Source organism: Castor canadensis, chromosome 17, assembly GCF_047511655.1.
Source record: "Castor canadensis chromosome 17, mCasCan1.hap1v2, whole genome shotgun sequence".
NCBI lineage: Eukaryota > Metazoa > Chordata > Mammalia > Rodentia > Castoridae > Castor > Castor canadensis.
Genome location: NC_133402.1, coordinates 4120439 through 4144418, shown reverse-complemented (window position 1 = coordinate 4144418; position 23980 = coordinate 4120439). Strand labels below are relative to the sequence as shown.

Here is a 23980-nt window from a genome sequence, read left to right as displayed (position 1 = left end):
CACACCATCCAAATGAAACCATTATAAATTAATTTCATTCTGAGTTTCCTTTGAACTTGGGGCCTCGCGCTTGCTAGACAGATGCGCTGCCTCTTAAACCACACTCCCGACCCTTTATTCTTTGGTATTTTTTTGTTGTTGTTGAGGATCTCATGTTTTTGACTGGGGTCAACCTAGACCACAATCCTCCTACCTGTGCCTCCCAAGTAGCCGGGATTACAGGCACACATCTGGTGTGTCTGACTTGTTTGTTGAGATGGAGTCTTGCTAACATTTCTCCTCCCTGGACTGGCCTCAAACTGGGATCCTTCTGATTTCTGCCTCCTAGCGAGATTACACTGGCAAGTGAGATTCTCCCATGCTGAGATTACAGGCATGAACCATGGCACCCAGCCCTCAATTTCCCATTTTTTATCGGTGAGAAGCCGGTCACGTAAACTTAACCACTTAAAGGGCACAGCTTGGTAGCATTTAGCATATTCACAGTGCTGACGCTGCCCCGTTCCCGGGGCATGCCACTCACCCCAGAGCAGTTGCTTCTAATTCTCTCCCCACCCTGGGACCACTAATCTCTGTGTGCGTCACAACTGTGGATGTTTCTTTTAAACCACAGGTGGCCCTCCACATCTGCCCAGATGTTTACGCCTGCAGAAGAGCTTGTGTCTCCCTCACTCAGACTATGAGTGCCACCTGCTGTACTGGCTCCTTCACTTACCTGTTCGTCCATGAGTGTGCAGCTCGCTAGCCGTGTCAGTCCCTAGGCTATTGAGGTGTAACTCAATAACTCACGGTTATTGAGGTGTAACTCAAATTAAGTGCTCAGAACCTCCAGGCCCGGTAATGCACACCTGTAGCCCCAGAAACTCAGGAGGCAGAGGAAGGAAGGTCATGAGTTCGAGGTGGGCACAGTTATGGAGACCCTGTCTCGAAAACAAAATACAAACAAAAGGGGCGTGGCTCGAGTAGTAGAGTGCTTGCCTAGTATGGAGGAGGCCCTGGGTTCAATCCCTGGTCCTGCCAAAAAAAGAAAGCACACAGAACTGTCCATATCTGCATTTACCCAGGCATGTGCACAGAGAGCATTTTCCAGAAAGGTCCCGGTGAGCATCCCAACTGGTGTCCCTCAGAGGTGACCCTCTGCTGGTCTTGCTCACCATCCATCAGTTTGCTGCCTTTGAGCCCTCGGTGTCCGCAGTGTCCCTGGCTGGTCTCGGTGGTGTCTCAGCCGGGTGTCCTGCTCACTCACCTGTGTCCTGACCTGCCTGTGTGGATGGCAATGGCGAATGGACCCCACCCTCCACCTTGCAGAGTTAGTCTTAGATCCTGTGGCTGCCGGAGTCAGGCCAGCTGGTGACAAGAAGTGTCACCCGTGCCGGGCAGAGGGCCGTGTGCCGTCCCTGGGGAAGCCGGGCCCCCTGCTCTGTCTCCCCAGGCAGCTAGGCCAAGGCGCCATGCTTTTTCTTCCTCCAAGGCGAAGCTGAGTCTTTATTCTGTTCTGTACCAGGCTTATTTTTCATTTTTTTTGCAATGCTAGGGTTAGAACTTAGGGCCTTCACCTTGAGCCACTCCACCAGTCCTACTTCTGTGAAGGGTTTTTCAAGATAGGGTCTCACGAAGTATTTGCCCAGCTGGCTTTGAACCTTGATCCTCCTGATCTCTGCCTCCAGAGTAGCTAGGATTACAGGCGTGAGCTACCAGTGTCCAGTTTCTTTCTTTCTTTTGCCATTTCTTTCTTTCTTTCTAAATCTTTGTTTTATTGATTTTATTTTATTATTTTTTATTAGGATATATTCGTTATACAGTGGTGATTCATAGTGCCAGTTCCGATTAGGCTCCTCCTCTACCCCCTCCCCAGCCCACGTAGAGCAATCACAAGAGGTGTCTTTGTTCTATTTCATGTGAGAACGTGAAGTCCATCCACCATGTTCCCTCACCTCCATCTCCTTCGTTCACACTCCCCCCTCTGATAAGTATCCCCCCCACTGTACTATTTTACTTTTTAGGCACTGGGGATGGAACCAGGGCCTGGTGCATGATAAGTGGGCACTGTGCCACTGAGCTACACCCCTGGCCTTTTTTTTTTTTTTCTATTTTGTTTTTGAGGTAGGATCTTGCTGCCTTTGTTGGGGATGGCCTTAAACCCAAGGTCCTCCTGCTACTGCCTCCCTCCTCAGAGCCATTCTGTGCACTGGGTCCTCAGGTCCTGTGTACTCTGGCCCCTGACCTGCCACTCCTGCCTCCAGCCAAGTGACTTCTTGACATGCTGTCACCATGGCTTGCTCTCTCCTGCCTCAGGACCTTTGCACAGGCTGTTCCCTCTGCCTAGGACCTGCTTTCTTTCTGTCCTTCATCCTTAGTCCGTGTCAGTGCCTCTCAGGGGCCTCCCTGATCACCAGACCCATAGTGGGTCCCTCCTTCTGTCTCTAGTGCAGTTTATTCACAAACGCTGACGTGTGACAACTTGCAGTCACCTGTGTGGGGTTTTGATGGACTTGCCTTGTGGGCAGTCTTCCAACCTGGACTGTGAGCATCAGGCAGGTGGGGGGGGGGGTCTGTCTCCTCCATTCACAGCTGGGTTCAGTGTCCAGCACACAGTTGGGGTTTGGGCCGTGTTTGCTGAGTGACCAAAGGACAGGCTGGACGGAGCTGAAAGAGTCCCTTGTTGGCCCCTCTCCTCTTGTCCCCTCCCATTCCTGCAGGGCCCATTCTGAGTCCCCACCATTGTCCCCTCTGTCTGTGACCCTCGCAGGACGTGGCACGGCTGCAGGAGGGGCGGCCGTCCGAGCACCGGGATGTGGTGCTGCAGAAGACGTCGGACTCGGAGAAGCTGCTGTATGTGCTGGAGGCGGACGCAGCCATTGCCAAGCACATGAAGCACCCACAGGGGGACATGATTACTGAGGAGTAGGTACCCTGCGTCTGGTCCCCAGGGCGCCACACTGGGCTGGGGACCCCAGGCCTGGCCCAGCAGCCCTGAGGATCCCCAGGAAGGTCACTGGTAGCCAGGCACAGGTCAGCAGCTTGCCTTATGTTTTCCTTGTGACAGCCGTCCTTTGTAGCTGGGGAAACTGAGGCTCAGGGGGTTGACATCCCTTGTCTGGCTGCTGCTGTGTCTGACCGCTGAGCTTTTGTGCAAGCTCTCCCATGGCCTCGTGCTCCTGGGTTAGTGGGGTGAACCAGCACCTGGGGGCCTCCCGTGTCTGCACCCCACCCCCGCAGGACCAGGGGTCCCCTGCTTTTGTCTCATACCCTGGGCCTATGCTGGACCCTGGGCTGCAGGGAGCATTGGTCCTGTTTCTTCCAGAACCTCCTGTGGGTCCAGGCTCATAGTAGGCCTGTAGGAAATGGTGACGGCTAAGGAAGGGTGGCCAGACACAGTGATGGTCTAGAAACCAAGGCCACCATCACCCTGTCCTCCAGGACACTGACCAGGTCAAGCTGGGACCCAGCAGCCCCCTCTCTGGCTCTCACAGCCCCCATGCTGGCGACCCCCACTCACACGTGGTGACCTCTCTCCCCGCCCAGCATCCGCCAGCTGAAGGAGCGAGTGACAAACCTCCGTGCCAAGCACAAACACGTCTACAGCCTGGAGGTGAAGGAGGTCAACCCGCCCGTCAACTGGGCCACACTGGTGGAGGAGAAGCTGGTAGGGCCCGGGCAGGGCTGGATGTAGCCAGGGGAGAGCTGCTGGGGAGGGGTCACAGGCTCCATGTCCCCTGATGTTTTGTCAATGAGAAAAGTGAGTCCCAACCTGGACTGTGAGGGTCAGGCAGGTGGGGGGCCCTGTCCCCTCCATTCACAGCTGAGTCAGTATCTACACACAGTAGGTGAGGGACCCAGCGAGTCTGGGGTCACATAGCATAAGTGCGGTAATTCAGACCCTGTCCTCTACCAGCTGTGCCTCCCTCCCACACCTGGTTTGTTTGGCTGGGGGCAGCAGCCACCTGTGCCTTCAGCATGGCCCTGTGGCCAAGAGTCCTCAGTTTGAGCCTCAGCTCCCCCACTCTTTTTTTATTTTTATTTTTGGTGGGACTGGGGTTTGAACTTAGGTCTTCATGCTTGCAAAAGAGGTGTTCTACTGCTTAAGCCGAACTTTCAAGCCATTTTACTCTAGTTATTTTAGAGCTAGGATCTCCCGAATTATTTACCCAGGCTGGCCTCCAACCATGATCCTCCCAATCAATCTCAGCCTCCCAAGTAGCTAGGATTACAGGTGTGAGCCACCAGCACCTGGCTTGCTCCCCCACTCTTAGCAATGTGATCCCATGCAGGTGACTTCCCTTTGCCCAGACTCAGTTTCACCGTCTGTGGGATTGACACAGTAGCTATGTGGGCTCAAGTTGCTGTGACAGTAATGGATCACCAGTGGTACAGATGCTCACAGTCGCTCACTCTCTGGCCGTCCCCTGAGGGAGACAGCACTGTCCCCATGGGCTGCAGGTCAGGCCTGGCTCACCTCCTCCACCTGTGATCTCCCCACCTATCCCAGGACAAGCTGAGTGGCCAGAGCTTTGGGACAGACCTGCCACTGGTGGACAGCCAGGTGGAACAACACAACATCTTCCACAACGAGGTCAAAGCCATCGGGTCCCATCTGGCCAAGGATGGGGACAAGGTAAGGCAGGCGGTGGTGAGGCGGGGGACCAGGGAAGAGGTGTCCCTGTTCCCTGATCTGACCAGAGTCCTCGGTTCTACCTGCAGGAGCAGAACAGTGAGCTCCAGGCCAAGTACCAGAAGCTGCTGGTGAGACAGTCCTGGGACACTGTCCCCTCACAGGGACAGGAGGCTTGGGATCTGGGGACAACTTGCTCTTCTGAATGTGACATGGATGCACAGTAAACATTCCTAAGACCACAGAAGGGGTGAAGTGGGAAGAGACAGTGCCCGGGCCTTCTGGAGAGGGGACTCTGTGCCTTGTTGGCTTGTGGAAACCCATTTCTTTATTAAGCACCTGCTGAATGCCAAGCAGCTACCACATGCTTTGCAGAGAAGAGCTTTCTGTCTTCCTTCTCAGAACTGTTATAGAATGCTTTTTGGGGTTTTTTTTTTTTTTTTTTTTTTTTTTTTGAGACAAGATCCCATTATGTGACCCAGCCTGGCCTCAAACTCAAGGTCTTTCAGCCTCTGCTGGGATTAGAGGTGTGCTCCACCATGCCCAGCTGCGAATGCATCCTTTTAACACTGTAGAAGCAACAGGCATGCATTTCCTCGTTGCAACCTTTCCCACGCCTCAGACTGAGAACAGAGGTGGTGGAGACACACAGCAGTTAGTGCTGCCACCCTTGCTCACTGGTGCCGGGATCTTGAGCAGCCTGCTCAGCCTCGGGAGCCTTAGTTTCCTCATCTGGAAAATGGCGCTGCCTCACAGGGTTGCTTTGAGGATTCCCTGCTCAGCCCTTAGTGGCTCCCGGTCTCCTCCAAACAGGATCACAGTAAAGATGAAAGCAGAAGCTGTTGCTGAGGTTTACTGAGCACCGACTGTGTGCCATCTCTGCACCCTGACATTTATCAAGCATCAACTGTGTGCCAGTCTCTGTGCCCTGGCATTTATTGAGCACCAAATGGGTAGTCCTCAGTGCTAAGAGCCCTGCCCCACACCTAGTCACTGCCCAGTGAACGTGTGCTGAATGACTGAGTCTGGAGGGAGGGTGGGGTGACTTGTCCGAGGGCGTCTGGCTGGAGCCCTGCAGGAGGTGGAAAGGGGGACCAGTCCAGGCTGGGGCCCAGCGCTGTCCCCACCCACCCCCTGCCCGCAGGCTGCATCCCAGGCACGGCAGCAGCACCTGAGCTCCCTCCAGGACTACATGCAACGCTGCACCAACGAGCTGTACTGGCTCGACCAGCAGGCCAGGGGCCGCATGCAGTACGACTGGAGCGACCGCAACCTCGACTTCCCCAGCCGCCGGCGCCAGTACGAGGTGGGCGTGGGGCCAGTTGGGGGCTGGACAGGCGGGAGGGCCGCAGGGCTGCCAGGCTGGTCGATGACACCCCCATCCCCCTCCCATCCTCCCTCCCCGCTGCAGAATTTCATCAACCGCAATCTGGAGGCCAAAGAAGAGAGAATCAACAAACTGCACAGCGAGGGCGACCAGCTGCTGGCTGCTGAGCACCCGGGGAGGAACTCCATTGAGGTACCTGCACCCCAAGGGGATGCCTCTTTCACAGTGGCCTCTGCCTGTGGCCATTTGAAGTGACCTGTCTCAATGTTCCCTGTGTCCGGCTTGCTTTGCCTGACACTACCTCCCCTCCTTATCTCAGTCCTCTGCCCTGTTCTTCTGATGGCCATATGTGACCTATGTTAGTTTCCTGAGGCTATTGGTACCAAATGACCAGACACTGGGTGGCTTTAGAGCAGAAAAATGTGGGCGCTTACTGTCCTGGGGACCAGAGGCATGAGACTCAGTTGTGGGCAGGGCCGTGCTCCCTGGAGGCTCCGGAAGGTTGCTCCTCCCCTGTTCCAGCCTCTGGTGGCACTGACCATCTTCTGAGTTCCTTGCAGGGAAGTGCCGTGACTCCTACCTCTGCCTGTGTCTTCATGTGGCCTTTTCTATGCGTGTCTGCGTCCCCTTCTTCTGAGGACACTAGTCATTGCATTTAGGGCCACCCCAATTCCAGGGTGGTTTCACCTTGAGATTATTCATCAACCTGCTCTCTACCTGATTTCCAAATCAGGGCACGTGTGTTCATTTCTAAGCAGATGGGAACTTAACGGGGGCACAGCCCCCTGCAGTAACTGCATGAGATTTTTGTTTTTGTTTTTTTGGTGGTACTGGAATTTGAACTCAGAGCCTACACTTTGAGCCACTTTTATGTGATGGGTTTTCTCAAGATAGGGTCTCAAAACAGGAACTGTTTTTCCTGGGCTGGCTTCAAACTTTGATACTCCTGATCTCTGCCCCACCCCCCCAAGAGGCTGGGATTATAGACGTGAGCCTCCAAACCCAGCCCCACCTTGTGTAAATTTTTTTAAAAGCACCACTTTGCCCCTGGGCATTGCACAGCCTGCACATGCCAAACCTCCTTGACTCCTCAACGTGTCCTCTCTGGCCTCCTACCCTGAGCAGGAGCTGGCTACCTCCACGGGAACTGCACCCAGGCAGAATGCCACCTGCGTCCTTCCCCTGCCCCCGCCCCCAGCCTGGAATTGCGCCAGTCCTTCCCTCCATGTCCCAGGCACCTGGCCAACAGTGACCGGCCACTCCTTTTCCTGACAGGCGCACATGGAGGCTGTGCACGCAGACTGGAAGGAGTACCTGAACCTGCTGATCTGTGAGGAGAGTCATCTGAAGTACATGGAGGACTACCACCAGGTACCAGCCTGGCCCCCGAGGCCCACCAATGCCAGGCCACCTTGTGCGACAGCAGGCAACACTTCCGTGGCTCACACAGGGCCAGGAGCCTTGCGGGTCACCTTCCTAGACCCTGGCACCTACACTGCTAATGGGATTCACAGTGGGTCCCAGGCTTGCTGGGCCCTTGTGACTTTCCAGGCCCTGGGAGAGCCTGCCCCAGCAGGTCAGCATGAACGTGTGTGCTTCTAATCTTAGTGAAATACACAGAACATAAAACCCACCATCTTACTCCCCCCACACACTTATTTTTGAAACACGGTCTCATTAAATTACCAGGCTGGCACTGAACTCCTGGGATTAAGCCATTCTCTTCCCTCAGCCTCCACAGAGGCTAGACTACAGGTGTGCGTCACAGTGCTCAGCTACATTTTAGTCACTTAGTTACTGCACAATTATGATCTACACATCTTGGACTTTCTCATCACCCAAACGGAAACTCAATCAGCAGCAGCCACTCCCCTCCCCCAGCTCCTGGTAACCTCTGACCCTCTTGCTGTCTCTATGGATTTGCCTGTTCTGAGGAGTTCCTATCTAGAATGGGCTTGAAGGATCCGTGGACTCATGCCATGTGTCTACTTTTGCTGAGCCTAACTTCCTCAGGGTTCATCTGTCTTGCCCTGTGTCCATGCTTCCTTCTTTTTGGTGGCTGAGTAGTGCTTGTTATACAGATGGACCTTACTGTGCTTACACGGTCCTCTGTTGACGGGCACTTGTATATGGAAGGATTGTGTGTTTCTAGCAAGAGCTGCAGATGATTCTTGGGATTTGGGGGTCTTGAGATTGAAAGTCGAGATCTTCACAGAGATGCCACAGTTCTGTTCTTGCCTTTAGTCCACATGTTCACCCCAGGGAACAGCTGATTGAATGAATCAAGAGTCAATGGGCTTGCTAGGTACTGCTTGTAATCCTAGCTACTTGGGAGTCTGAGATCAGGAGGACTGTGGTTCAAGGCCAGCCCATGCAAATAGCTCATGAAACTCCATCTCCAAAATAACCAGAGCAAAATGGGCTGGAGGTGTGACTCAAGTGATAGAGCACCAGCTTTGCAAATGTGAAGCCCTAAGTTCAAACCCCACCTCAAAACAAAGCAAAGATAAACAAGAAAGAGCCCATGTACTGAAGAATGGGCAAGAGAATTTTCTACAGAAAGAGACAGTGTAAATCAAGGCTTCAAATGAAAGTACAGCCACGTGCGGCTTTACCACGGGGATACACTCTGAGAAATGCATCATTAGGGGACTTCACCATTTTGCAAACATCATAGAGGGTATTTACCCAGACTGGAGTGGGTGGGACCCCTGTTGTTTACCGATCCGTCATTGACCAGGGTACAGGACTGTAGAGTACTGGCACAGGGAGGAAAGGAGTAAAAGACAGGAAAACTGAATATTCCGTAGAGGTGGTGGTGCCTTGTGGATTGGTGAGCAGGGAGCCAGCCCTCCCTCCTCCATGAAGTCCTCAGGAGCCAGGCCAGGGAGGGAGCTGACTACTGAGGCTCAGTGAGGACCCAACCTGCTGGCAGGGCGAGTGGGAGGCACAGGCTCACCTGCCACCACCAGACGCCCAGGTGTGCCAGTGGCTTCCTGACTGTAATGGGGACACCTGGTCTTTCCTAGTTCCATAAAGATGTAAAGGACGCTCAGGAGCTACTGCGCAAGGTGGACTCGGACCTGAACCACAAATACAGCCCGGACTTCAAGGACCGCTACCAGATTGAGCTGCTGCTGCGGGAGCTGGACGTGAGTAACAGGATGGGACCACGTTGGCCCCGCCCCCAAGCCCCCTCCACTGGACAAGGCTGCGGGGGGGGGGGGGGGGGGGTCTTATCCAGGCCCCACCCCCAACCCCTCCCACTGGTTTAGGTTGTGAGTCTCATCCAGGCCCCGCCCCCTCCTCGCAGGACCAGGAGAAGGCTCTGGACAAGTATGAGGACGTAGTGCGGGGACTGCAGAGGCGTGGGCAGCAGGTGGTGCCCCTCAAGTTCCGCCGGGAGACACCGCTCAAACCCATCCCCGTGGAGGCGCTCTGTGACTTTGAGGGTGACCAGGTGAGCTGCTGCCTGGAACCCTGCGTCCCATGTCACTGAAGCCTGTTTCATTGGCCCACTTTGACTCAAGTGCCCCATAAGCCAATCACTGTGACCGGGAACTGCCAGCCTCTCACTGGCCAGGCCCTACTCACATGCCCGTCTGGAGACTGAGAGGGGCAAGGAGTGAAGACCATAGGGACTAGAGATGGGTAAAGGGGGTTCCCCAAAGGGAAATTGAGGCAGGTGCTGGGCTAGCAGACCAATGCATGTTCCTTTTGTTCTGGCCCCTCCCAACTCTCTAGGGCCAATGATCTTCAGAGAACCCAAGAGATGGCTAAGCCTCCCCAGGCCCAAGAGTTAGAGGACAGGAGGTCAGAGGGCACCTGGGCCCCTAGGCCATGGACTGGGATGGGTCCCTCGTTTCAGACTGTTTGGCTTGCATCCAACAGGGCCTCATCTCTCGGGGCTACAGCTACACCCTGCAGAAGAACAATGGGGACACCTGGGAGCTCACTGACAGCACTGGGAACAAGCTCACCGCCCCGGCTGTCTGCTTCATCATCCCCCCCACGGACCCAGAGGCCCTGGCTCTGGCTGACAGGTACAAGAACAAAGGAAACAGTATGGATTTGGCCCCACCCACAGCTTCTCAGTCCTTTCTGTTCACAGCCCTGGGCATCCTGGCTCAGTTGGGGGGGCCTAACATCCACCACCTGCACCCCCTTGGAAGCTTGAGGGGCAGAGCTATTGGTCCAGACTTGCTGAACTGGGTGTTCAGTCAAGGGCCCGGTCCAGTGAGCACTTTGTCTTAGTGCCTCTGGACCTTGCATGTGCCTGCATCTTCCCCTTGCTGCTGGCTCTGCTGGTGCACGCCCCTCCTTTCCCCACCACGTACACTGTGTTCCACTAAGATGATCTGCCGGGATCGACCTTGGCTCCTTGAAGTCAGTGTCTTCGGGGCCTCTTTCAGTACCCAGTGCAGGACTCAAGTACTTATTGAGCACCTACTGTGCACTGCTCCCTCAGAGCATGTTATGTGTTGGAGACTAGCGAACAGATCACTTTAAGTAGTTGGGCTTGAAATGAAGGAAAAGGAAGGAGGGAGAGAGGGGAAAGAGGAAAGCAAAGGCAGGAAGGTCTTCCTGAATGATGCACAGCTGGGCTCGCATAGTGTTGTTTTCAAACAAAGCACTCTGAGCCACTTGGCTCCCCCAGGCTATTGCCCAGCCAGAGTACAAGGTCCTGCCTGTATGGGTGGAGAGGGTCCCCAGCATGTTCTTGCTTTCCCAGCCTGAGCAGCCAGTACCGGAGTGTGCGACAAAAGGCAGCTGGTAGCAAACACACACTGCAGCAGCGGCACGAGGTGCTGAGGACGGAGAACCCTGGAGGTAGGTGCTGGGGCTGCCTGCAAGGGCCTGGGGCCAGGGAGGAGGAGCTGGGCCCAGGCTGTGTTGCGTGGGATGGCAGGAGTCTTCTGTCTGCCATGTGGGAGAGGTTATGTGAGCCTCAGAGGACCCAGCTGGCCTAATGCCTCTGTCACCCCTGACTTGTGTCCTCCCTCCAACAGATGCTTCCGACCTGCAGGGGCGGCAGCTGCTGGCCAGCTTGGACAAGGTGGCTAGCGACCTGGACAAACAGGAGAAGGTGATCACGGGGATCCTACGGCCACCACTGGAGCAGGGCCGGGCCGTCCAGGACAGTGCCCAGCGGGCCAAGGACCTCAAGGTACTGCAGGGCTGGGGCACAGGCTGGGCCCCTGGTTCTCTGGGGCCCTGCTCAGGCTGTCTCCCTGTGGGATCTTGGGACACTTAGCAGGTGCTGGACAGTTGTGGAGGTGGCAGTGCCACGCATATTGCTTCCCAAGGTTCTAGAGACCTGGGACCAGACTCCAAGGAGATGCCTACGCACTCCGACAGCCTCCAGTGTGACCCAGGGGATGTCTGTCTGGCCTGTCAACTGCCTGGGGATCATAGCTGTAACCACAACAGGAGCAACTGGGACCCTAAAGGTTCCATGCTGAGCGAGGCCGTGCAGGGTGGCACGGGGGCCCTGGAATTTCAGACCTGGTCACTAGCTTCTTGCCCCAAGACATATCCCTGATGCCTGAAGCTGCAGTTCTGAAAGTAAGACAAGCTGGTCCCACTCTCGGGGCTGCTGGAAGATGGCGAGGTGCAGGCTCTCTGCTCCGTCACCACAGACTGAAGTCCTCTTGCCTGGTAGCTCTCCTGCTTTACAGAGGAGAAGGGGGGTATACCGAGGTGGAGCGGCCCTGGTGTGGCCTCATGCAAGCCAGTCAAGGAAGTGGCTGGTATAGGAGTGAGGACTGGAGTCACCTGGACTGGGCCCCACTGCATAGCTTCCTAAGCTCCCTGGATTCAGGTGCCCCACCTGGAAATGGAGAGTACTGGTACCCACCTGGCAGTGCTACCCCAGATTTCATGGACTCCCCCATGGGCGGTATGAGAGCAGCAAGGGCTCCATGATGACCTGTTTCTTGTCTGTGTCACTGTCATTTTTCCCAGTCCACCTGTGTGTGGGGCTTATTAAAAAGGCAGACCATTGGGCTGGTGCCTGGGTGCTGCTCAGACTCCCCAGAGCAGGCCAAGCCTCCCCAGCCACTTCCACTGTCCTCCTGGGGCACAGCCTTGGGGGCAGGTACCACAGGCTGTGGCTGACCTCAGGTATTCTGGTCTCCACAGAACATCACCAACGAGCTTCTGCAGATCGAGCCCGAGAAGACACAGAGCACAGCTGAGTGCGAGGCCTTCATCCAGGCTCTCCCGGCCAGTGGCACAGCACCTTTGCTGAGGAGCCGAGTGGAGAACACCAACCGGAAATACGAGCGCCTGGTGCAGCTGCTGGACTCAGCCCAGGAGAAGTGGGTGGCAGGCAGGCAGCAGGGAAGTCGGGGTGGGGTCAGAGAGCCACCCCCCACTCCTGACCTGTGTCCTCAGGGTGGACGTGGCCAACCGCCTGGAGAAAAGCCTGCAGCAGGGTTGGGAGCTGCTGGCCTTGCATGAGAACCGGCTGATCCAGGATGACACAGTGCCTGAGAGTGGCCATATCTTGGACAGCAAGAGGCAGGAGCTGGAGGTGAGTAGGAGGCCTGGACTGTGGGGCCCTTTCTCTGGCCTCAACAGCCAGTCCCTATGGGTTCAGAATACCTAGTGTGCCAAACTGGGAGTCACACTCAGAGACAATGGCTTCTGTCTCGGCTGCTCCACTTTGTGCGGCCTGGGAGATTTCAGGGGCCAGGATTTTATAATCCAGGTCTGCACAGAACACAGGTTTCCAGATCTCTTGATGACCAGACCTGGTGACCTGGGCTTCAGCCCTGGGGGCTGGTCCTCAGGTACTGACTGACAAGTGTTGCTTTCCTCTCACTGTCACCCCTGGTCCATGACATGAATTTGCTGACCCTCAAGTTCATGGCTGATGACAGCCATTCCTCATCTCTATCTTGTGAGCAGCTTCACAGCCAAGTAGATGAGCTCTGCAAAGGCCTTGTGGTCCAAGGGTGCCAGGCCATCCCAGTGCAGGCCACATGCTGCCTGCTTAAGTTTGCAGAAGTTAGTTTCTTGGAGCTTTGTTGTAACTGACGAGGCACACTATAGAAGTTCAGATTTGCAAAGCATGGAGCAGGGCCTGTCCTTCCCACTCCTAGGTTTGTCCCCACCACCCACCCCCAAAGCAGGCAACCCCATGGCTCTGGGTGGTGTTCCCTGGCTCCTGGGAGCTCTGGCCACAGCGCTGCCTCTCCTTGTCCACCTGGCAGGCCATGGCGTCTGAGCTGCAGGCCCAGAAGTCCCTCCTGGGTGAGGTGGAGCAGAACCTGCAGGCAGCCAAGGAATGCTCGAGCTCACTGGCCAGCCGCTTCCAGGAGCACTGCCCCGACCTGGAGCGCCAGGAGGCTGAGGTGCACAAGCTGAGCCAGCGCTTCGACAACCTGTGCCAGCAGGTGGAGCGCAGGTGAGGGGGCGGAGAGGGGGGCAGGGCTCAGCCATTCTGCCTGGAGGCACTGGAAGAAATTCAATATGGTCAATACAGTGAGCAGCCCTGCTGTCCAGGCAAGCATTTGTACCTCCTGGGGCGTTGTCCACAAGCTGGGGTAGGCGAGGGGTGTGCATGACACCCTGGTGTGCTGCTGCTTGTTCTTCCTGCATTTTGCCAGCCTCATGACCTCCTCTCAGTCCCTGTGGACCTCTGTGGCAGGGTCTTCAGGTTCACAGTTTTTTTTTCTTCCCTTTGGTGGTACTGGGGTTTGAACTCAGGGCCTCACACTTGCTGGACAGGAACTCTTATCACTGGAGCCACTCCACCAACCCGAGTTCTTGGATTTTTTTTTTTTTTTTGTGAACTTTTCATCTACACATTCACTCTCTAACAGTTTTACCAGATGAGTCAGGTCTATTCTTGAATTAACAGTAGTAGTCTGTCTTTCAAGGAATTTGTCCATCCCATCTAAATTGTTGAGTTTATCACCCCTATGTCCTTCACCAGCTGCAGGGTCTGAGGAGATGCCCTCACTCCCCACGTCCTTCTTTGATTTCCATCTTCTATGTCGTAAGTGTGCCTGACGTTGATTGGTTCATTGATCATTTCATTTTTTAACATGTTTATTAGTATATAATAGTTGTGCGGGGAGTCTCAATCGTGACATTTTCATATATGCACACAGGGTACCCTGGTTCGGTTCATCCCCTTCATCATTCTCCCCCTTCCCTTTTTTTTTTTTTTTTGTTCGTCTTCTCTTTTGATGATGGGGTTAGAACCGAGGGCCTCGCATTCCCCTCCCCCTTTTAAAATGACTTCGCAGGTTCCACGCTGCATATTTGTACTCATTAATCATGCTTTGTGCTTCTCTTTCCTGTCTCCCTTCTTTCTGCTGCTTACATTGGGTTTAACTTGTAGCCATTCCTTCCTTCCTTCAGATGGGGCTTGGCTGGCCGGTCTGAGATGGGCTGCTTTTGTGACGTAGCGTGCAGCGCTATCCTCTTTCCCCAGCACTGCTTCTGCTGCATCCCACAACTTAGGACATTTCTGGTTTGGGTTGGTGCATTTGCCAGCCTTGGATTCATGGATAGCGAAGGTCCTGAAATAAATGCACAGCAGGCACCTGTGACCATCAGTGCACAGGTCCTCCACCTAACGTGCCATCATTCACCACTCCCTTTCTGGCAAATGTTTAGGGTTTTCGCCCTTCTTTAAACGTGAGGGGTCAGTGAGGCCTCTATGGGTGGGGGCCTGACCTGTTTTGTCCTTACAGGGGCCAGAGCCTGCAGAGTGCCAGGGCTGCCTACGATGAGTACCGCCATGGCTACAACCATGTGTTCCAGTTCTTGTCCAACACCCCCAGCTATGAGCCTGAGGAGACAGACAGCCTCAACCAGGTGGAGACCAAGCTGAAGAACCAGAAGGTCAGAAGGCTGCGTCTGTGTCTGCAGGCACACAGTGGCCTGGGAGGGTCAGGGTCAGCAGCCTGTTCCAGTGGAGGGAGCCATGCCTGGGAGACAGGGCAGGGCCAAGGTCTGGCTGCATTTTCCTCTCTGGGCCTCAGCTCCCAGCACAGACTCAGAACAAGTACCAGGTGCGTCTCGCACCTCCCCCACCACACCTCAGTGCCCAGCACAGGGCCTGCTGGGGAACCCATGTGGCTCAGCTTCATGGTGCATGACCACAAACTCCAGAGGAACCCTCCTGGGGAAAATCCCATTTCCAAAGTTAAGCTTCCTGCCTTGGGGCTGGGGATGAGGAAGTGGCTGACATTCCCAGCTCCATCCCAAGTCACTGAGCTACCTCAGTTTCCTCATTCCTAAACTGGAGGTGACGATGCTACCTCACAGGCTCATCTGAAGAGGAACTGAGGTAGTGGAAGGGCAGTATCAGAGTAGTGCCTGGCTCTGCACACCACTCAGCGTAAACACTGCTTCCTGGCAGAGATAAGCATCTTCTTGGCCCTTCTTCACAGGGCCTTAGGCCTGCCTTTTGTAGTGAGGAAATGTACACAAGGAAGCCATTCTGTACTACGGCAGGATAATTTCAGGTAGTAAGGACTCTAGATACTTTATTGATAAGGCTGGTTGCTTTTGATTATTTGTTTTTCAGTTTTGGTTTTTAAGAGCTCTTGTCTTACAGAACCTGCTGGATGAGATAGCAAATAGGGAACAGGAAGTACAGACGGTCTACACCAGTTCCCAGCAGTACCAGCAAGCTGTGAAGGTGAGCCACAAGGCCTCTGCCCAAGCACACAGCACACTGAGGGACTCCCTACCCAGTGCACTTGATGGAGAAGCGCTGCTGCTGGTGGGGTGCTCGAGGAACTGAGTGGGCATCTCGGCACTGTTGGCAGCCATGAAAACTGGCACAGCCCTTTGGAAAACCAATATGGTGTCAGGCAGCAAGTGTCATAATAGAGTTTATACTCTTTGAAGAAGTAAACGCTTTGGGGGGATTTATCCTGCAGGAAAAAGCACAAAAGCATAATGCAGGATAAACCACACTGTGTAACAGCTCTATTTACAACAGTAAAACAACTGGAAAGGACCCAAGTGTCCAGTAGCAGGGATGACTAGGGGAATTATCCACTTGATAAATTATGAAGTCATCAATTAGTAAACTAGCATCTGCTGAAGAAGCAGAACGTCAGGTCTCCAGGCCTGAGGGTCACTTGGTTTTCCTGTTTGTGGAGAAAGGGAATCGCCTCGCACTGCTCGTGTCTTGATGACTCTCAGGGCATCCTGGCAGTCTGTACAGGTGCCATTGTGAGGAGGAACTGAGGAGATTATAAAACCAGTCCCTGGCCAAGGGCAGGTGTGGGTCCCCTGGAAGGTGCACATTCCATTCTCTCTCTCTCTCTCTGTCACCTAGGACTATGAGCTAGAAGCAGAGAAGCTACGGTCCCTTCTCGACTTGGAGAATGGAAGGAACAGCCACGCAAGCAAGAGAGCCAGGCTGCAGTCACCTGCTGCCAAAGTGAAGGAGGAGGTGAGTTGTGCATGCCTGCAGTCTGGAGCCGCAGAGAGGCCTTGGGGGTGCACACAATAGGGACACCAGGTGGTTGGATCCCTCCCAGGCAAACACATTTGGAAGAAGAGAAAGCACTTGCTTTGGCCCAATGACAGCCATATGCCTAGAAAGAGAGCCTGCTGGGAGTCTGGGGCCAGCCCCATAGGTATGAGAAGCACCCACCTTGTTCTCCTCAGTAAGTACACAGGAACAGTAAGGCTCAGAGGTGGACAGACTTGCTCAAGCACATGGGCCTTGACCCTGAGTCCACTTTTCTCCCCACCGATGAGGCGGTCGAACAGTAACAGGGAGAATGGACGAAAAGCACCCCTGTCCCCAGCTGCCAGATTCTGGAGCTCACTTAGGCTATTAGCTTCACCTATTAGCTCCTGTCTGCTGACTGCTCTCCTAAAACTTCTCTCTAGGAGGCGGCTCTCACTGCCAAGTTCACGGAAGTTAACGCCATCAACAGACAGAGGCTGCAGAATCTGGAGTTTGCACTGCATCTCCTGAGACAGGTAATTCATCTTAGTAAGAAAGCCCACTTAAACCTGTTCTACCAGGTGAGAAATGAAGGCAGACCTCTGCTTCAGACAGAGCCTGTGACCTCAGGGTGGGTCCCCCACTAACATCTGGGGGCAATGGCAGCACAAACGCTGGCCCAACCAGCGTTTCCACTGATCTGGGGATAACACACCTATCTACTCAATAAACACTCGCTATTTGCAGGCGTCCCTAATGTTTATGACAGCACTGTCTGTCATAGCAAAAAAAACAAAACTAGGAGCAAGTCAACATTCACCAGCAGTGGGCTGGGGAAATCGTGTCCACGTGCACAAGGTGGTGCTGATGTGGACGTGAGGTCCGCCTTCTGTGCCAGGATAGAGTTCTTTCCCTCTGGTCCATGCAGTCGGCAGCTGCAGAACAGACTTGCCGTCTGTGCAGAAAACGCCAGCACGTGGGGTACGCTAAAAACGTACACAGCAGCGAGAGCACAGAAGACATCTCAAAGATGACACACGTGCTCTAGGGACAGGCCAGAGGTGGGAGACTGCAGCTCTACTTCACACTCTTCTGCACTTGTGAAATACGTTGCCTTATCTAATTTTAATACTCCTGTCTAGTTGTTTGGCCACCTTTAAAAGTAACCCTAGATCACAGGGCAACCAGTCTGACCTGTCCCCAGGTGAACACATCCCTTCTGACTTTAACCACACCTTGTCTTCTCTGTCACAGCAGCCAGAAGCAGAAGTGACTAGGGAGACCCTGCAAGGGAGCAGGCCAGGCTCTGGAGTGGAGGAGGCGTGGAAGATCAAGAGGGAACTGGAGGAGGAGACTGAGCGGAGGCAGCAGCTGGAGAATGAGGTCAGGAGTGCCAAGGAGGAGATCCGGACCCTGCAGAACCAGGGACCACAGGAGTCACTGGTCCGGAAGGAGGTGCTCAAGAAGGTGCCGGACCCCGAGCTGGAAAAGAGCTTTCAGCAGCTGCAGCAGACTCTGGCTGAGGAGCAGCACAAGAACCAGCTGCTGCAGGAGGAGCTGGAGGCGCTGCAGCTCCGGCTGCGTACCCTGGAGCAGGAGACCAGGGACGGGGGGCAGGAGTATGTGGTCAAGGAGGTCCTGCGCATCGAGCCCGACAGGGCACAGGCTGACGAGGTCCTGCAGCTGCGAGAAGAACTGGAGGCGCTGCGGCGGCAGAAAGGTGCCCGGGAGGCCGAGGTGCTCCTCCTGCAGCAGCGTGTGGCAGCCCTGGCCGCTGAGAAGAGCCGCGCCCAGGAGAAGGTCACAGAGAAGGAGGTGGTGAAACTGCAGAACGACCCCCAGCTGGAGGCGGAACACCGGCAGCTGCAGGAGGAGCACCAGCGGGAAGGCCAGCTCCAGGAGAAGCAGGAGGAGGAGCTGAGCTTCCTGCAGGCCAAACTCCGGAGGCTGGAGAAGGAGCGAGCCATGGCTGAGGGTAAGATCATGGTTAAGGAGGTGCTCAAGGTGGAGAAGGATCCAGCTGCTGAGAGGGAGGTCAGCGATCTCACCCGCCAGTATGAGGACGAAGCCGCCAAGGCTCGTGCTGGCCAGCGGGAGAAGACGGAGTTGCTCCGAAAGATCTGGGCCTTGGAGGAGGAGAATGCCAAAGTGGTGGTCCAGGAGAAAGTCCGGGAGATCGTGCGGCCTGATCCCAAGGCTGAGAGCGAAGTGGCCAACCTCCGCCTGGAGCTGGTGGAGCAGGAGCGCAAGTACAGAGGCACTGAGGAGCAGCTCAAGAGCTACCAGAGCGAGCTGGAAGCACTGCAGAGACGCGGTCCACAGGTGGAAGTCAAAGAAGTGACCAAGGAGGTCATTAAGTACACGACAGACCCCGAGACAGAGAAGGAGCTCCAGCGGCTCAGGGAGGAAATCGTGGACAAGACCAGACTGATCGAAAGGTGTGACCTGGAGATCTACCAGCTGAAGCAGGAGATCCAGGCCCTGAAAGATGCCAAGCCACAGGTCCAGACCAGAGAGGTGGTCCAGGAGATCCTCCAGTTCCAGGAAGACCCCCAAACCAAGGACGAGGTGGAGTCTCTGCGTGCAAGGCTATTGGAGGAGCAGAAGAAGCAGGTGGACCTGGCAGCAGAGCAGACAGCACAGGAAGAGAAGATCAGGCGCAAGGAGGAGGAGCTGAAGCAGGGGAGAGAGAGGGTGGTGCACCAGGAGGTGGTGCAGTATGAGGAGGAGCCAGGCCTGCGGGCCGAGGTGACCGCCTTCACCGACAGCATCGACGCTGAGCTGCAGCAGATCGACAAGCTGCGTGCTGAGCTGCGGCGGCTGCAGCGCAGGCGGGCGGAGCTGGAGCGGCAGCTAGAGGAGCTGGAACGCGAGAGGCAGGCACGCAGGGCAGCCGAGCTGGAGGTGCAGCGCTTGCAGCAGCGGCTGGCTGTGCTGGAGCAGGAGGAAGCCAAGGCCGGCAAGAAGGTGACCCACACACAGAAGGTGGTGCTGCAGCAGGACCCGCAGCAGGCCAGGGAGCACGCCCTGCTCCAAGCCCAGCTGGATGAAGAGCGGCACCGGCGGCAGCTGCTGGAGGGCGAGCTCGAGCCCCTGCGCAGGAAGCTGGCTACCCTGGAGAAGGCGGAGGTCAAGGAGAAGGTGGTCTTCTCTGAGAGCGTCCAGGTGGAGAAGGGCGACACGGAGCAGGAGATCCAGAAGCTCAAGAAGAGCCTAGAGGAGGAGAGCCGGAGCAAGAGGGAGCTGGATGCTGAGGTGACTCGGCTGGAGGCCAAATTGTCAGAACTGGAATTCTACAACTCCAAGTCGTCCAAGGAACTAGACTTCCTCAGGGAAGAAAACCACAAATTGCAGCTGGAGCGGCAAAACCTGCAGCTGGAAACCCGCAGGCTCCAATCAGAAATCGAAATAGCTGGGACAGACACCCGAGACCTGCCAAAGATGAGTGTGGTGGACTCTGGGACCAACCTCGACTCCAGACTGTGGTCCCTGGAGAGGGAGCTGGACGACCTCAAGAGGCTGTCCAAGGACAAGGACCTCGAGATTGACGAGCTGCAGCGGCGCCTGGGCTCTGTGGCCGTCAAGAGAGAGCAGAGAGAGAACCACCTACGGCGCTCCATTGTGGTCATCGACCCCGACACGGGCCGCGAGTTGTCCCCAGAGGAGGCCCGCCGCGCGGGGCTCATCGACTGGAACATGTTTGTGAAACTCAGGAGTCAAGAGTGCGACTGGGAGGAGATATCAGTCAAGGGTCCCCACGGGGAGTCCTCAGTGATCCACGATAGGAAGTCTGGCAGGAAGTTCTCCATTGAGGATGCCCTGCGGAACGGCCGGCTGACCCCTGCTCAGTACGACCGCTACGTCAACAAGGATATGTCCATTCAGGAGCTGGCAGTCTTGGTGTCTGGGCAGAAGTAGGCCCGGCCCAGCCCTTCATGGAGGCAGGCGGCTAGCTTCCTCCTTCCCAGTGACCACCTGAGTGCCTCCGTTCCTGGCCCTTGTGTGAGCTCCTCCTGAGCTGAGCGTTCTGTCCACGCCCCATCAGGCTGCTCGGAACACAGCTTATATGGGTGACACAGGCACAGGCTGAAGACAAGGGGCTCTGTCTCAGTCCCATTCAGCCTGTGACTGGCTCACTCCCACCTCCAATGATTTAATGACCAAGATTCCCTTTTTTCTCCCTCACCCGTACACTCCCATCAACAGATTCCTTGTGTGATGGCTACAAACAATCCGAAAACTACTGCAGCACAAGACGACGCAGCAGACACCCACTCAAGGCACACCAGACCATGAAACTGAGGGCACAACGCCCCCCTTCCACCCCTCTTGGTTCATCAAAGGACTGGGCCATTGCGGCTGAGGATCTGCATTCACACCGCTCCAGCTTTCTGGCCGGGAAACCAACCTTCCATCAGCAAGGCCTCCTCAGCAGCGACTCTGCCCACACGACATACCCAGCCTCATGGCCTGCAACTCACTGCTTGGTCTTTGGTGCTAGAGTGGCCACTACCTGTCAGCCAGGCCATCCCAGGAAGACAGGGCATCAGGGACTGTTTCATGATTCCGAAATGATCTCAGTAGCAGGTATGAGTAGGGTACTGCTGTTAGCCTAGTTTCAGTGCTTCTACATCTTGCTCATCGCCTTGGTATTTAGGTATATGAAGCCATTATTATGCTCCAACCGTATCTCTTGTATTATGTAAGAAAATGGGAGGTAACAGGGAACTTTATTTATAGCATGGAAATAAAAACCTGGTGGCTTGATTCTAATTTGCTGGCAAGTGTGTTTCTTCCTCCTTTGCATGTGAGGTGAATTCCCCCTCCCTCTGGGCTTTTAGTCAAAATGGTTGTTCTACACATACCAGCTCCCATAGGAGGAGACATCACTTGCAAATACAGCAGAAAGAAAGAATGAGAAGAGACATTCTGGAAACCTGGAAACCATTTATTGAGTTACTTTATACAAGATTAACAATTTTCATACCATCCTAACACCAACATAGTTGCTGCACAAAAGCCACAGCCCCTCTCACACCTTAGAAACAGCCACGCCTGGTAAGTGCTCAGACTTTTGGCGGCCAAGGAAACCTGTGGCCCCCTGAGCATGCTCCGCCCACCCTCCACTGCAGCTGCAGATCTGCCTTGCCATGGCTGTTTAAGTCACTCACTCTCTCATTACCACAAATAAAGCATAAACAAGAAAAAGAAATCTCATAAACTCCCCATCAAAGAAACATTTCCCTGAGGCAAGAGGCATCACTAGATTCCTAAAGATGAGGGCGTCCTGCTCCAGCTGCACGCTCTGGCACATGGGGAGGAGGGAGCACCGAAGGGGGGCAGGGCCCGGTGTTCATGGGCAGAGGAGCCTGGAGAGTTCCCACCGCTCAGCCTTTGCTGACAGCCTCGGCTCGGCTTGGAGCTCAGCTATACAAATCTCTTCTTTGGCTCTTTTGCTACTACCTAAGACTATTCTGTAAACAAACTGGAGATCCAAGTTGCAAAAAATATCTATAATAAAGGGGAAAGGAACCCACATGGCCCAGTGTGAAACAGACTGGCGCTCACGCACAAAAGGAGTCAGGGCAGAGGCTGGGCCAAGCAGCTCAGAGGCCTTGCTCCCAGAGATGGAAGGTGGCCACCTCCACAGGAGCTGGGAGTTGCTGAGCACTGCACCCTGGGAGGCAGGAGCCCAAAGCAGGCCTGTTTCACCCAGGTGTGCATGCAGAGAATGCTCGTTACTCTCCACGTCTCAAATCACTGGGCTGGCGGCTGGCCAGACTCGCCATGTTGCAGCTCACAGGCCAGGCAAGGGCCCTCCAAGCCCCTGTGAGATGGCCAGTGGGTAAGTGTGACCAGCCTGGTGATGGGAATTCTGCAGTCACTGTCCTAGCCTATCTTCAACCCAGTCTCCAGCCCCACTGTGCATCCGCCAAGTCAACAATGAACCCTGCTGCCTGGGAACCGCAGCACTTCCAGGCCTGCTCAATGTGGCGGACACGTCAGAGGCCTATCCTGCAGCTCTGCCAAAGAAGAATTTCTAAGAATAAGACAACTGGAATGTCTACCTGTGACTCAGAACCCTTCAGCCCTCAGACACAAGGGCTCTGGGGCTCTGCAGTGCACCTGCACCAACTCTGGAAAAACAAAACGGGAGCCCTGGCTCAACCTGGGAGCTAGGATTCAGGGTCCGGACAACCTTCAAGTCAGGACGGCACAGGTCATGATGTGCAACCATGAAACTTCAACTAAGTAAAACTGACTGTGTTTTAAACACAGACAGCTTTTAAAAAGATCTTCATTTCAGATCCACGCAGGGCGCTGAAGGGACATGCTGCCAAATTCTGCTCCACCATAAAGGCACTGGAATTATGTCTTCCTATAATGAGATGTGTGAAGAGCAGCCCCATTCAATCCAATGCATTTAATGGTCATGGTGAAAACTGAGCCCAAGATAGATGTCTGTAAAACCTACCATAACTGTTGAATCTACAAAGGTCTTTTCTCTATAAGAGCTTCATTGTCATGTTCAGAGAAGAACCTGGCCCTCTACAAGGAGCACACACTAGGTGTTCTTAGCATTTTGCAAGGAGACAAAAGGTAGGTCTCCCACCTGTGGCTCTGGCCTGGGATTTGTCCTCTTGAGCACACAGCCTGGGGGTAGGACAGCACCATGACCATCCAGGGATTCCTACTGTGGCTAGAAGGAGCACTTGATCAGTAGGGCGCTGTGAGGTGCTCAGACCAAATGCCAGGAGTTGGGCAGATCTAAAATAAAGCTGTACCAACAGATCTGCCACTGGAGCTTGTGAACACCGTGCTTCCCAACACGGCCTTGCACGTTCCCCAGCCCAGAGCTGTCCTGACAGCATCCAGCAACAAAGCCACAAGGCCCAGACCACTAGGTCAGTAAGTGCTTCATGAGCAGCACAAGCTGCTCTCTTAGTTGGAGGCACATCAGAAGTGCTAGCAAGTACTCTACTCAGAACCCATGTCTGCTCCAGAAGAAAACCAGTAGGCAGGAAGAGTGTAGCAGATGTCCATGATCTGAGACCTATATGTTCAATTTCCACCTAGACCCAGGTCAATCAGCCTGTCCTCTGAAACAGTCACAATTTCCGTGGTACACCAGGCCCTTTCCCGTGAAGCTGAGAAGCATCTGGAAGAGAGTAAGCAAGAACAGAATACAGGTCTTTCAGGAGCGCCAATTCTCTTAGGACAGCATAATCAAACCTCAAGGGGGACACTCAAATAGCAAATATCCCCAAACACCAAGTGTTCTAAGGTTCCAAAAAGCAGCAAAACACTTGGCAATGGCTGTGTGCACTGCTACTTATGGCAGGCATGCATGGCACCAGCACTGTGCAAGCAGGTGACCGCTTAGCAGTGTTCACAGAAAGCTGCTCTACAACACGAGTTAGGTCACCTCAAGTCTCCAGTGACAACCACCGTCCTGCAGTAAGGCCTGGTGATCACATGACTCAGGGTAGCAATAGTCATTCTCTTGCCATTAAGACACCCTCAGGTCCCAGAGGGCCAAGAACAAAGGCACTAGCACTAAGCCACACAGGGTGGTGGGGGAGCAGAGCAGACACAAGTTACACAGCTTAAT

The 23980-nt window shown here is 54.7% G+C and overlaps 2 protein-coding genes across 3 annotated transcripts in view; one reads left to right on the top strand and one right to left on the bottom strand.

Moving 5' to 3' along the window:
• Ppl (periplakin) overlaps positions 1–21141 on the top strand; it is a 38963-nt gene extending 17822 nt beyond the window's left edge. Inside the window, exons 3-22 of the mRNA XM_020156949.2 lie at positions 2750–2904; positions 3526–3646; positions 4490–4615; positions 4702–4743; positions 5757–5918; positions 6024–6131; positions 7215–7310; positions 8969–9091; positions 9253–9399; positions 9831–9982; positions 10672–10769; positions 10949–11106; positions 12081–12259; positions 12336–12474; positions 13157–13350; positions 14648–14798; positions 15517–15600; positions 16249–16365; positions 16812–16904; positions 17623–21141. Of these exons, the coding sequence (XP_020012538.2) occupies positions 2750–2904; positions 3526–3646; positions 4490–4615; positions 4702–4743; positions 5757–5918; positions 6024–6131; positions 7215–7310; positions 8969–9091; positions 9253–9399; positions 9831–9982; positions 10672–10769; positions 10949–11106; positions 12081–12259; positions 12336–12474; positions 13157–13350; positions 14648–14798; positions 15517–15600; positions 16249–16365; positions 16812–16904; positions 17623–20286 (5109 nt within the window). The 3' untranslated portion in view covers positions 20287–21141. The remainder of the gene's footprint in view (positions 1–2749; positions 2905–3525; positions 3647–4489; positions 4616–4701; positions 4744–5756; positions 5919–6023; positions 6132–7214; positions 7311–8968; positions 9092–9252; positions 9400–9830; positions 9983–10671; positions 10770–10948; positions 11107–12080; positions 12260–12335; positions 12475–13156; positions 13351–14647; positions 14799–15516; positions 15601–16248; positions 16366–16811; positions 16905–17622) is intronic.
• Ubn1 (ubinuclein 1) overlaps positions 20982–23980 on the bottom strand; it is a 29892-nt gene continuing 26893 nt past the window's right edge. For both annotated transcript variants that reach the window (XM_020156951.2, XM_020156950.2), the window contains one exon: positions 20982–23527. In XM_020156951.2, coding sequence (XP_020012540.1) covers positions 23478–23527 — 50 coding nt within the window. In that variant the 3' untranslated portion in view covers positions 20982–23477. The remainder of the gene's footprint in view (positions 23528–23980) is intronic.